The 13,802-nt window shown below is 51.5% G+C and overlaps 1 protein-coding gene across 1 annotated transcript in view; it reads right to left on the minus strand.

Moving 5' to 3' along the window:
* Positions 1-3,403: 3,403 nt before the first annotated feature.
* ANGPT4 (angiopoietin 4) overlaps positions 3,404-13,802 on the minus strand; it is a 44,816-nt gene continuing 34,417 nt past the window's right edge. Inside the window, exons 6-9 of the mRNA XM_057702273.1 lie at positions 11,878-11,979; positions 10,257-10,423; positions 5,026-5,156; positions 3,404-4,073 (exon numbers count right to left, since the gene is read on the minus strand). Of these exons, the coding sequence (XP_057558256.1) occupies positions 3,913-4,073; positions 5,026-5,156; positions 10,257-10,423; positions 11,878-11,979 (561 nt within the window). The 3' untranslated portion in view covers positions 3,404-3,912. The remainder of the gene's footprint in view (positions 4,074-5,025; positions 5,157-10,256; positions 10,424-11,877; positions 11,980-13,802) is intronic.

Genomic DNA, 13,802 nt, shown 5'->3' on the forward strand with positions numbered 1-13,802 from the left:
CAAGAAAGTAACACATTTATGTTGGATGTAGCCTGGACCAGGCTCCATTCTCCAAAGGGCTGCTCCATCAAAAGATGCTGATGCTGCTGTTGCCAAGGCAACACTGTTAGCATTCTGAAGCATCTTTGATGAGAGAGGCGAAAGCCCACATGGACTCTGAGGGTGCAGAAAGTCTGGAGAAAGAGGTCAAATCCCTAGCCACCGAGACAAACCATCTTGATGCTGGCTGCTCCCCTGTCCCCTGCAAAGGGCCACATCCAACCCCACCCATGACTGTTGTCTCTGGGCTGTGCACAGTTGAACTCTCTCCCCCAGTGTGGAAACTGCCTTTGCTGTGAACACACAGAGATCTTGGGAACAATGCATTCTGCCTGCTTGGCTCCATCGAGACCTACTAGGTGCCAGTGGGAAAGACAGATTAGTCTTGGAAAACTTTCCAGAAAGTTCCTTCAGCCCTTGATTTCAGTGGAGGGGACACCACTCCAGCATTTTTGTGGTTGGTGCCAAGATGCCTCCAGAGAGCTCTGGATGAGGGAGGCAGCTGATAGATGCAAGTGCACTGGAGGTGGTGATTGGCTGTGCTGCTTGGATGAAACTCTTTCCCTCTCTGAGCTTTAATCTCTTTATTACTAAAATGGGGAGAACACTGGTCTGATGAAGGGAGCGGTGACAAGGATTCTACATAGGAACCTGCAGATGTAGGTATCCCAGAAGCCGGTTCCTGCAAGCGGTGGCCTCCAGGAGACCCAGCCATGACCAGGGTCACATCAGCCAGGCCCTCTAGGGACTTGTGCACCCAGAGTCCTTTAGCTGTTCATGTCTGGAGCCACAGTGAATCAGCGTCGCTGTCTTTTAGATGTCTGCAGGTGATCCACCCTTATTGCACAGGTGGGGACTGGAGGCTCAGTGACAGCCAGGGGCTCTGCTCCAGGGACAGAGCTGGGACTGCGAACCAGGGTCTGACATCTCTGGGCAGGACACAGTAGTATCCTTGATAGTCTGGGGGCAATTAGCTGGATCTTGAGAGGCAGATCTTTGGGGCAGGGATGCTAGGAGAAGGGGCAGAGATACAGATAAGAGAGATAGGAGATGGGAGATGAAAGGAGAAAAAGGGAACCCTTATTCTTGCCTGCCCAGCATCTCTGCTTCCTGAAGCATCACCTCAGTTTCCCCGAGGCCAGTGCAACCACTTGGAGGGGACTGACCCCACCCCCTGGTTCCAGGCATGATAGTGTGACCCAGGCCTGGTCAACCAGAATCACAGTGATAAGTGCAGGGATGGATGGACACTGGACTAGTCCTGCCTGGAAAGAATCATGCCTTTGTTGGAATCATTGGGAAAGGGGAGCTTTCTGTCCAAGGGATGCTGAGCAGGAAGGACACAAGCCTGGTGGAGTCATCTGTCAGGAGAGAACCTGACTGAGATTGAGGTCAGCATGGTAGATGGCAGGCCTGAGAAGTGGGAAGGGACATCATTTAAGCACCTGGATCTAACCACACCTGAATCCATCCTTAGACTCTCTGTATATGAGTCAATCCATTCCTCAGGATAAGGTTTCTATCTCTTGCACTTGAGAGTCCTGGCACAGAGAAGGAAGGAAAGTAAGTAAGAAGGAAGGCTAAATATTTTAAAGAGCAGATGTGTGAGGGGTACCCAAATCAGCTTCTTGGTCTTCTTAGGCAACTGGAGTGCAGACAGAAATTTGGGCCTTCACCCCACTCAGAGGAGTTCTGTTTCTGGGACTCACAGCATTGCCTATATACACTTGCAGTAAAAAATAAATGCTGTAAATATGAAAATAAAATGCTTACCTTCCCTGGGTCCAGGAGAAGGGGTGGCAGGTACTAGGGGGCTGATTTCTCCACCCCATTCCCCTCTTTGGGACCTAACATTTATTAGGCACCTGCTTCATGCCAGGCTCTGTTAAGAAGCTGAAATACAAGGTCTCATTTCCTCCTGCCCCAGCACAGCAAGGAGGGAGTATCACCATCTCCATTTCACAAACCAGATGACTGAGGCCTTGAGAGGCTGAGCCACTGGCTTCAAGATCAAGAGCCGGAGCAGGTCTGTCTGACTCCAAAGTCTTGCCCACGGCACCACACTGTACACAGTAGACACTAAATAAAGGCTTGCTCAGCAAATGCTGGATAAGGCTGTGTCAGCTTTCTGGGGCAGCAACCTGCCCCAAAGTACTTTTCCCTCATGCCTGAAATGTAACCATTAACAATCACATCCTTTGGTTTCCCTGAAGGAGATCAGCACATACTGGGTTTACTCAGGGGACTGGCTGAGGTGGGACTCACAGGCTGGGGCAGAGCCAGGAGGGATGAAGGCGCCCCATTTCCACCGTGCGGCCTCATGTAGGAGAAAACATGCTGAAGACAGAGGCACATCCTGGTGGTAGGGTAGGTCGGTCCTGGCTGGGCCTGGGCGTTGGCTGAGGATGACAGACTTCGGTGGCCTCATCAGAGCTGAGGAGGGTGACACAGTCATGGGAGTGGGTGGCAGAATGCCTGTGGTCCCTCTCTGCCCTGTCCTCTGAAAGAAGCTCCTGAGGAGCCCCTGGTCTCCCAGACTCAGGCAAAGTCACAGTCTCCATGGACCCCTAGCTGCAGCCTCACTGTTGGATGAGGCAGGAGGAGGCTAGGGGTTCTGGTCTGGAGGCAGGAAGGATCTGGACCCAGCGATTGGTGTCCTGCTCAAGGCAGAGGGGCAGTCCCTAAGAGTTCCTGAACTTGAGCTGGCGTGAACTGGGGTCACAGGAAGTACTGAGGGCAGCCCCCCAGGCAGAGGTCTGGCTTCCTAGGGCCAGAGAAGCCTTGGAATACTGACAGGAAACTTAGTTCTAGACCTTCTTCAGTGACAGTGTGTTTGTTTTAATCCAAAGGTTCCTTCCAGTTGTTTTTAGAGGCTGTTTGAGAACATCACTGTGGCCCTCATAGCTAGAAATGGTGAAAGCAGCTGGGGGTGGGGATGGGAACCTGGGGTTTCAGCTCATGACATGTGAGAACCAGTTTTTTCCAAGGGCATCCACAGCCCCGAGAGATGCTCTGGGATAATCAGGGCCCATTTTCAAATAAGTAAGTTCGGGGACAGCTGCCCACTCTAGCCCTTTCATGGGCAGTCACAAAGCACATGATCATACCAAAGGCTCTGACAAGTCCTGCAACTAAGAACGCCTGTTCACATTGATTTAACCTGGTGTTTCCCTCCCTCACTTGACCACAGGTATTTTTAGAGGGGAGTCTTAGTTATTTTCTCTGGAACGTATTCCAGGACATTCTAGGGGTAAAGGAATCCCTCTCAGATCTCCTGAAGCCCCTGAGAAAACACGTCTGACCTTTAGATACTGGGGCTTAGGAGTGCTGGACAGTGTGGGTGGAAATGATGATTCCTGTTACAGGGTGGATGCAGCTCCTTCAGTCTTGAACAGAAAGTTCAAGGACATCTCAAGGTTGAGAAAGCTTGGAACAACAGCTGGCCTACCCAACAATGGGGAAAGACTCTGGGCCTCCCTCTGGGCAATTTCCTGTGTGTAAATACCTTCCCACCTGTCTGACATTCCACCATTAGTTGTGTATTCCTTTGAGGACCCCAGTTAAATCTGTTCTCAGCTCATTCAGGATACTGCAGCCCTCAAGCAGGCAGGAGGGCCCTGCAGGAGGGAGGAGGGAAGAGGAAAAAGGGACATTGCAGAGGCAGGAACCCCCGAATACCCACCATTTCACAACTTGAGGGAAAAAGAGGGGGAGGTGACTCTTCTGGACTCCTGGGGTAAGGAAGCCTGGCTCAGGGGACCTGGGGTGTCCAGGACAAGGCCCTGGCACTGTGTCCTGTGTTTGGGTCCAGCTTGTCCAGAGGATACCACGTCCAGCTCCTCCTGTGGGACAGGCTCCAGGCGAGGCTGCTCTTTAGATGCCCGTGGGACGCACCATCATGCGGGTGGCGCGCAGAGAGTAGCTGGGGCCCTGAAAGTAGTGCCAGCGGATGCCGTTGAGCTTGCGCACGTGCTGGCGGGCTGGATAGTAGATGCCGTTGAGGTTTGAGAGGCCGCAGGCATCAAACCACCACCCTGGTGGAGGAGGAGGAAGAGGCTTTGAGTAGGTGGGGGCTGAGCCAGTGGGGTGAAGGCAGCCCTCTACCCCAAAGATGAATCAGGGCTGCTGGCCCTTCAGGGAAACCAGCTTGCTGGAGATGGGGCTGGGCGGGCGTGGGCATTGCAGGGGGAGGCTTCCAGACCCTCTGCTCAGCCTGGGGCTTCCAGAGGCAGTGCGCTCCTGTGTGTCTCTCTGTGTCTCTCTCTGATGTCTCTGTCTCTCTTTGCTCTCCATTGCCCTGCCTTTCTGGGTCTCTCTGTCTCTCATACGCTGTGTTCATCTGTCTTTCTGTGATCTGCATTTCTCTCTCCATCCTTCCCTTTGTACTTCCCTCTGTCCCCGTGTTGCTCTCTTCCAGCACTCTGTCTATCCGTCCTGATGTCTCTCTGTCTCCATCTGTCCCTGTCTCTGTGTCTCTGGAGGTCTCCTCCGATCTCTTTCCCTCCTGTTCTGTCTCTCACTGTCCGTCTCCCACTCCTTGATGTCTCTCCCCACAGAAAACACTTCGGGAGCCAGAGTTGGTGGGCAGCTGCCCCTCTGCCCCCAACCCAGGCCTCCGTTCTCCTGATCCTGCTTGGCCTGGGGGATGGGGAGGAAGTCTCAGGCCTGGGGTTGGGGCAGATTAGGCATTGTACCTCCCTAGGGTGCACCCTGGGCCCCACCCTCAGTGCTTCTTAGAGGTCTCAGAGGAGAACTGGTGGTGCCAGCTTTCGAAGGAGGTGAGACCCTGGAGGGGACCTCAAGGACCCCATTAGGGGGAAGGTATGGATGAGGCTCAGCCAGGCCAGCCTGTGGGTGAGCGAGACCCTGAACCGCACCCACTTCTTGTTGGCACCTGGCTGCGCAAGGACCCGAGTGGGGAGGGAATGGGGGTGTCCAGCCAGGTGAGCCTGTGGGGAGGCGGGCTTCACCCCGCCTCGCACCCACCTCCAGACAGCATCTGGGCGCACTTGCAGAGGCAGTTGTCATTGTCTGCGTCGCGGGTGCTGAAGTTGGTGCCCTGCAGGACCAGGCTGCTCTGGCGCCCCGCCGAGCCGCTGTACCCGCTCAGAGAAAGCCTGGAGGCCACCCGGAGGTGGTGATGGGATAGGGGCCCAGAGTCAGGTTGGGGCTGGTTGAGGAAGGGGCTCCCCTCAGGTTGTCCTGGGAGGGGAGCCCCAACCTGGGGTGCGGGGCCATCTCCCCTCCTGGACTGCCCTCCCTGCCTGCTGCCTCCAGGGACAGAGCACCCAGTGTGTGCCAGGCCTCCCTCAGCTGGCTGAACCTGAGTCTTGGACAGTTGTGAGAATGATCAAGGTAAGAAGAACAATAATGAGGACAATGGCTAACATTTTTTTGAACATCTACTGTGCCAGGCATTGTTCAAAGCGCTTTTCATGGGTCAACTCACTCTTGTGTAGCCCTCACAATACCTTGGTATTCCCATTTTATAGAAGAGGAAACAGAGCTCCCAAGAGCCACAGGAGCCTGCCTGAGATCTCAGAACAAACGAGGGTGAGGGCCAGATCCCAGCCCCGTGCGGCCTGACTTGGGAGCTGTGTGCATTACCTCCCCAGCTGACCATCCCACAACCCCAGCCCTGTCACACCTCCTTACACTCACCCACCCCCTCCAGGAAGCCTTCCTTGACCACACCAGCCCACATGGATTGGGGCCCTGAGGCGCGTCCCTCCCCCAGCCCTGTGACTTCCACCCCTGCAGCCAGCTGGAGAGGGTGTCTATTTCTTGGTCAGGCTAGGAGGCCTTGGCGGGCATATCCAGGCCTGAGTGGTGATTATGGCCATGAGTTCTGGGGACAAAATGCCTGGATTCAGATCCCAGCTCTGCCGCTCGCCAGCTGCGTGGCCTTGGGCTGATTGCTTCACCTCTCAACTTCAGTTAAAATGGTAACGATGGTATATTAACTGTCACTGTGGTGGGGTGACCTCAGTGTGCGGGGAGTGCAGAGCAGAGCTGGCATGTTCAGTGCTTGTTATTTGTCCTGTCCTGTCCCTGTGTTCCCAGCCCAGAGTGCACAGCTGGCACAGGCTTCCACTGAGCCTGTCCAGAGAGAGTGTTGGGGGCTTGGAGCAGGGGAGGGGCTGCATTGGCAGCTAAAGCAGGAGCCAGTCTGGGAGCAATAGGAGGTCCTATGGGTGGAGGCAAGTGGACACCAGATGCAGCCAGGGGAGCTCAGGGAAGCTCTGGTTCCTGAGCAGGGCCTGCAAGAGGCCCCCAGTGGGATCCAGAGGAAATGTGGGGCCTGGGCCTGTGGCCTAGCTCAGCCCTGCACCTCCCACCCATGGACTCTGCGGGGAGGGCAGGGGGACTGGCTCAGGGTGGCCAGCCATGAGGCCTTAACGGTGCCCTTAAATATGCCACCCTGGGCTCGCATGATTGGTGTTGCAAATCCCCTGCCAAGAGGCCCACCTGGCCAGGGGCTCCTTGTGGTGTGGACAGGCTGGCCGGCACACCTGCTCACATGGTTCCAGCTTCTCTTTGTGGCCATTGAGGGCTCCCCTTGAGGGCTCAGTCACGTCAGTTCAAGGCCAGGCTTGGGGCTCAGGTTGAGCTTTGGGGTCCTGTTTAGTCTGGGGCTGTGTGGTGTCAGTGGTGGACAAAGCCTAATCATCTCATGCAGTCACTCCAGCAACACTGGCCCCCCACTGGCCCCAAGTTCTCAGCCTCCTTCTCCTCCCCTCTGGGAGCCAGAAGGGGGACCTGTGATCTCTAGGGGGCCTTTGAGTCACCGGCTGGGAAACCCCGACCCATTGCTCAGATGCACTTTGAACATATTCACGGCTCAGTCCTGGGGAACCCAAACACACACTCACGTCCTTAAGACATCCCCAAGTGAAGCACACAAGGTGTGTGAGTCTGTGTGTCTGAAGTCACGAGCATTGGGATGTGAACCTTTGTGCCTGCGTGTGAGTGTGTGTGTGTGTTTGGGCAGCAGTATCTCTGGGGGGTTTGAGTGTGTGCTCTGGAATCTGTCTTTGTGCCTAGGATTGTGTGTGCTCACCTGTGAGGGCTTCTCTGAGGCATGTCTGCACACGTGTCCGGGAGTGTGTCTGTGCTTGTTTGTGTAGCTACGGCACTTGTGTGAGTCTGTGTGCTCTGAAGGTCCACTTGTGTACCCCAGGGGTGTGGCGAGCCCCTCCACATGCGCGTGTGTGTCTGTGCGTGTCCCTGTGTACCTCTGTGTGCATCTCGTGCTTGCTGCCGGGTGTGGGTGTGTGGGCACCTCCGGGAGGCCTGTGCCTGGTGTCAGCGTGTGCCTGTGTCTTGTCTGTGCCTCCCCCACCTGACTCCGTGGGCCACTTCTCTGCAGGCTTATGCACGAACCCCAGCTGGGCTCCAGAGGGCCCCCATTATTGTGTCTGACAAATAAGGGTGCCCCTTCCGCACTGATGCCCACGCCCCAGCTGCTGACTGCCCATGCCTTGTCACCTCTAGGCTTCCCTATGGGCATCCTGCCCACCTACCAGGCAGCTGACTCTGCACCATGGGGGCCCAGGGACCAGCACCTGTTTCTGTCGCTCTTCCCTTAGCCTTTCTCTGACAGTTTTCAGGCCCCCCTGTGTTTTCCAGGATCTTCCAAGCTTTTCCTGAATGAGCAGGGGACAATTCTGTATGATCCCAGCAGCCCTTGAAAGGGCCTTGCTCTGGTTTGGGGTTTCTGTGGCCAGCTAGATGTCAACTCTTCTTTCAGCCTTTTTTTTTTTTTCCCTCCCAGAATATCCCTGCTGCCTGGGGTGCCCTTTCTATCCTCTCTTTGTCTGGAGAGTGCCTACTCTTCATAGGCATCGCCTCCTCCAGGGAGCCCTCCCCGATAGCACTATGCCCCTGTGCTTTCCCCTTAGGCAGCTCCTGCCTTCCTGGGGGTGTGGGATTGCTTGTGGACACACTCATCCCAAGATACACATCATATACTGGAATGTGAACTTTGAGGGGAAGAGCACAGGTCTGACTCTTCCTCAAATGACCAGTGCCAGCCCACACCTGGCACAGGGTAAGTGTTCAAGATATCGTTATTATTATTTAGGGCCAAACAGATGTGGGCCCTTTGGGGCCTGAGCATAACAGCCTGGAACCATGGGCAGAGAGCTCCCCAGGGCTCAGATAAAAGCCAGAGGCAGGGCATCAAATTCACATAGGAGAGCACAGCAAGGGGTTCCAAGTGTAACATACATGAATATGTTTGTATAAATGGACATAAATAATTGAGATATACATAGACGCAGAAATATTATATTTCTTTCTTTGAATATATTGTTTATATCTCTCTAACATTTACTTAACACTTACCATATGCCAGGTGTTTTTCCGCAGACTATCTCCATTATGACACAGATACTATATTTTACAGATGAGAAGACTGAGGCACAGAGAGGCTAAGTAACTTGTCTAAGGTCATGAATTCAACAAGCGATAGAGTCAGGGTTCACACCCAGGCAACCTGGCTCCCGGACCATGTGCTTTACCACAATGAGATACTTTTCCCCATGTTTCTTCCCCAAGAAAAATGGCAGATCCTGGACTTAGGGCCACAGAAGCTGCTGCCCAAGAATTGGGTCATGGAGATGAGGTTTAACTGTTATGTGTGTAGGGAAGGGAGGCTCCCCCGGCTTCCTGTTATGCACTTACCATTTCCCAGGCACTGGGGATGGGAATAGCAGTGAACTTACACAGAGCAGGCCAGCTAAGTGTGTGAAGGGCTGGCTTGGGGACAGTGATTATAATATTATAATATAATACTATAATATTATTTGCTGAACATTTACTAAGTACCAGTATTAGTGCTCTATGTGTAGTATCTCATTCAAGCTTCACAACTCTTTGAACGAGGTAGGTACACATAGGGTACCCATTCTGCAGATGTGAAGGTGGAGGGGATTGCTCAGGGTCACTCAGGGAGATAGGGATAAAGTCAGGATTTAAGCCTTGGCTTTGGTGGTCAGTGGCTTGAAGAGGAGTCAGCAGGGTGTTGTGGTGCCTCACTTGTCAGCCTGAGGAACTGGGGGGCATCCAGCTCAGCCCCACCTAGTCCAGACTGGGGGAGGAGGAGCATTATCAGATTGGGTTGGATCCCATAAGGAGGGATGTCAGAATCAGCTAGCTGGAGGAACCAGGGGCATTTAATAGAAGAGAGGGGTTGGGGGCACATTACTAGGAAGCCCTCCGAGGTGGGATTAGCCACACAGTGCAGGGGGACAGAGTCATCAGAGGTTCTCCGGGAGGAAGTGACCTCCCCATCAGTGGAGGCATTCTAGCATGGCTGGATGACTGTGGCTTTGGAGGAGATTCTAGCATCATGTGAAGAACCAGATGACATGTGAGGTCTTTTGCGGCCCTAGAACATGAGTCTATGAATTCAATTCTGTCCTGGTTCCACGATAGCTCATCTTCAAGATCCTTGAGTTTCTCAGAGACATAACATGATGTAGGAGAAACACCATGAGTTTCGGCAGCAAAACTGGATTCAAAACCAGGCCCTACCTACCTTGCAACTTTGGGCAGGGGACTTAAGCTCTGTGTCTCAGTTTCTACATTGCTAAAGCCAGTACAGCAATGCTTACCTCAGAAGGTTGTGGGAGGATTAAATGGAGTCATGTGCCTGGAACACAGTAGGTGCTCAAGAAATGCTCACTCCTTTTCCTGAACAGAGCCAAGAACCAGGCTGAGGGAGGGGTGGGAGAACTTGATGATTTTATAATTTGCTCATATTTAAGCCCATCCTGTGGTTAAGAAGCAGAGGTACAGAGAAGCCCACCTGACTCGCCTGAGTTCACACAGTGAGCTGGAGCAGAGCCAGAATGACCCCAGGACCCCCAATTCCCAGCCTGGGGACCTTTCCACCTCACCCCACAGCATAGGGCAGGCTGGGAAAGTCACCTCCCCACTTCTGGGCATCTGTAAAATGACCGACTCGGGGTGATTGACCTTGGAAGGCCCCTTCCTGCTCCCGGCAGGGCAGCGTCAGTGACATTCTCTCCACCCCACCCAGTGGCTGGGATGTGCTGAGTGCTAACCAGCCGCCTCCAAATCCCGTGACGTGTGCCCAAATGGGGGACAGATGGCAGAAACAGGAGACGCCCAGTGACTGACCCCTGGTGCAGACTCTGTAGCCACTAGCCCAGGGCCCCCAGCCCACCCACCAGCCTGGGCCCCAAGCCCACCTGTACAGCTGCCCCTCGCTGCCCAGCTGGAAGTGCTCATACTGGGCGTAGGCCTCGTTGCCTTCCCAGTCTTGCAGCTCCACGCGCAGAGAGTAGGTTGCCCTGCTGGTGAGCTGGTGCACCACCTCGTTGCCTAACCAGTGCTCCCCAGCTGGGTTGCCAAAGCCCTAGGGAAGGGGAGAATGGGCGTGGGCTGCATGCCGAGGAGGAAAGCTAAGCCTCTGGTTAAGGAGCTGGGCTGGGCCAGGCTCTGGGGACACTTATCCAAAACCACTTTGCTAAATGACCAAGTTCATAAAGGATAGGGTGGGGAGGCCTGGGGTTAGGAGCTCCCCAACTCGTAGGGCAAAAAGACTAAGACGTTTGTAAGTGTAAAAGCCTGTTAAAAATAATCGAAATCACATTTCTGTGAAGTTCAAGAACAGGCAAAATAAAGTCTGTGGTGGTAGAAGTCAGAACAGTGACTACCTTTGAAGAAGTCTTGACTTGGAAGGGACACGTGGAGGGTCTCTGGGGTGCTGGAAGTGTTGTATATCTTTGAATGTTGGTCACGTGGGTGAATACATATGTGAAAATTCACTGAATCTTACACTTAAGATTTGTGCACTTAGCTGCATGAATATTAAAAACTTAAAAACTTAAATCAGCTGCATAAATGGTAGAGCAAACTTTGTTCAGCGACATGGCAGCCACTGCAAAATTTCAGTAACATAGGAATGTAAAAGTAAGAGTGTTGGCAGTCACCAGTGTCCCAGGGTGACAAGTGACCAACGCCCTTGGCCAGAACAATAATTCAGCACCAAGGACAGGGCACACCTAAGCCCCACTCCCCATTTTGGTCATGCTGTACCACTGATGAGCCTAATGGTTAATATTCAGCACTCTTTTGTGTATTTATGCTTCTGAGCACCCTATTTCTCTTTGCCATTTGAATGATGCTTTAAAAGCCAATTGGTTCAAGAACCTCATAGCTTAATTTGGTATTTATTTTTACATATTTATCAAATGAACAGCAAGCGGACCTACGAAAAATAGTAGTGTATTTCTGTATCTTTTTCTATTTCTTTTGCTCTTAAAAACTTTAAGAGCTTTTAAGTCAACTTGCCAAAAATCCTTTATTCAAAATTTAATTAAAAAATTGGAAGACAATCAGGTACTATTTTTCTTGTAAAATGCATGGGCTCTTTGAGTCAGCAATACTGCATTAAAAAAATCTCTCCTGCAGATGTAGTCAAGTATGTATGCTAAGACAAAGACATTCATTTAAGCAATGCAGTCAGTGGTGGGCAGCGGAGATTACTCTTTTCTGTTCCCTTTTTTGTATTCTTTAAACATTTTTAGCAATGTATATGCATTACCTTTTCCAAAAATTAAAACAAAATAAAAGTTAAACTTTCTTTCTTAGGATATATGTCAGGACTTGCAAAAGGAAGGTTCAATTTTGGGTAATGGAGTCCCTGACAGTGAATGTGCACTGGCCAAATCGGTTTGAAGGTAGTTGATTTAGGTGGGCTGATTTTTTTCTGAAAAGGGTTGGGGGCAAACCAGACCCCTGACCGTAACCCACTTCCTGCTCCAGGTTTTAGGGCTGACAAGTTCCTCCCCAGGGCAGAAATGTTACCTGTTTGTAATCCTTCCAGTTCCGTTGGAAGTTCACGCTGCCATTCTCACGGCGCTGGATGAGAGTCCACCCACCTCCACTGGCCTCCAAGTCACAGAACACCTGGAGGGAAGTGGGGAGGTGGGGAGTTGGAAGCCCCTGGAGGCAGCCGGAAGCTAGCTCTGGGACAGCCCAAGGGTGATTTGGCTGACAGAACCTCACAGAGCAACAGGTGAGCTTGGTGGTCAAGGGCATCCCAAAGATCCAGGTCCAAACCCCCCACCCGTTGTCTTCAGTTTTCTAAAGTGCTGGGCAAGTGAGGTCCTCTTGGAGCCTTCTTTTCCTCGGTTGTAGAATGGGGATGTTAATACCTTAACCTTTTTGTGCCTCGGTTTCTCATCTGCACACTGGGATTATTGTGAGAATTGAATGAGTCATCCATCTAAAGAACAGAGCCCGGCACATACTAGGAACTCAGTAAGTGGAGGCTTTTCACTTGCTATTATTGTGGGGTTGCTGTAAGAATTAAATGCCAAGAGGTGTAAAGTGCTTGGCACAGGGTGTAGACTCAGGAAATGTTATTTCAGGGGTTCTCTGGTGGCCTGGTGGTTAGGAATCCATGCTTTCACTGCAGAGGCCCAGGTTCGATCCCTGGTTGGGGAACCATCCTGCATGCCATGTGGCGCGGCCAAAATACAAAAGAAAGAAAGAAAGAAAGAAAGAAAGAAAGAAAGAAAGAAAGAAAGAAAGAAAGAAAGAAAAGAAAGAAAGAAAGAAATGTTATTGTATTCAGTGGACAAATGTTTTCTGAGCACTTACTAGGCACCAGGCTCCATTCAAGGCATGGGGAATGCCACTATGGATAAGACAAAAAGAGTTCTTTCTTTCAAAGTGCTTACCATCCATCACAATCACATCCTTCAGTTTTTTTGTTCACAGTTCAGTACATTTCAACATTTGATGAGGAAACACTTGGTGCCTGCCCCTGTACTAGATGAGTCCGAGACAAATCAGAGATAAATTAACACCCAGGGCTGGCTTGGTCTGGAGGAGGTTAGCAGATGGATAGGGCTAGGTCTCATAGGGCTGGCAGACTATTGAATATGAACATTTGGGCAGCTAAAAGGAGAGTTCCCCCAAAAGGAGTCACAGAGCAATCCCAGAAGGCTTCCCAGCGGAGGTGGCATTTGAACAAAGCTTTGGATAATGATGTGCCTGCCAAATAGTGATGAGTGGGAATAGCGTTTCCAGTGGAGGGAACAGCAGAAGAGGCTCTGAGAGGTAGAGGTCTGATCAGGGAGAGAAGACAGTGGCATCTGTTGTGAGGGTAGCAGAGGTTGCAGGAAGGGAAACTGAGGCCCAGAGAAGGGAAAGGACTTGCTCAAGGCAAATGAGTCAAAAGTAAAGCTTAGGTTTGAGCCCAGATCTCTTGCCTCCCAGGCCAGCTCTTTCCTCTCCCTCAGTGTTCCCAAATTTTAGTTATTCATTCCTTCCCAAATTCCACCATAGCTAAATTTACTTAATCTCATATAAAATATTTATTTTAAAAATGGTGTCTTTTTTTTACTTAAATAAAAACTTTGTTTTACTTAAATAAATACTCATACTAAATGCATCTTAAAAGGCAATCTTATTAGTACCATAAAGGGAAAACTAGTAACACTTGCCTCTATTCAGATAATTGTAAAAATATATAAAATGAAAACAGTGTTACAAAATTCTAGTCAGAAATTGAGGACCTGATCTCCCTTTGTTAAAAGGGGGGCTTAGCAGGTGTGTGAGAACTGTTAAAGATCATCTGAGCCATTCTCCTTGCCATATTTATCAGGGTTGAAAGAAAACTGAAAAGGGAATATGAAGCGGGAAGACTGGCTAGTTGTTCCCCGAACTCTTCCACTTCCGGGCCTGGCCTCCAAACCCTCCCCCCTAACAGCCACATTTTCCCC

This window comes from Hippopotamus amphibius, chromosome 12 (assembly GCF_030028045.1).
Source record: "Hippopotamus amphibius kiboko isolate mHipAmp2 chromosome 12, mHipAmp2.hap2, whole genome shotgun sequence".
In the NCBI taxonomy this organism is placed as follows: Eukaryota; Metazoa; Chordata; class Mammalia; order Artiodactyla; family Hippopotamidae; genus Hippopotamus; species Hippopotamus amphibius.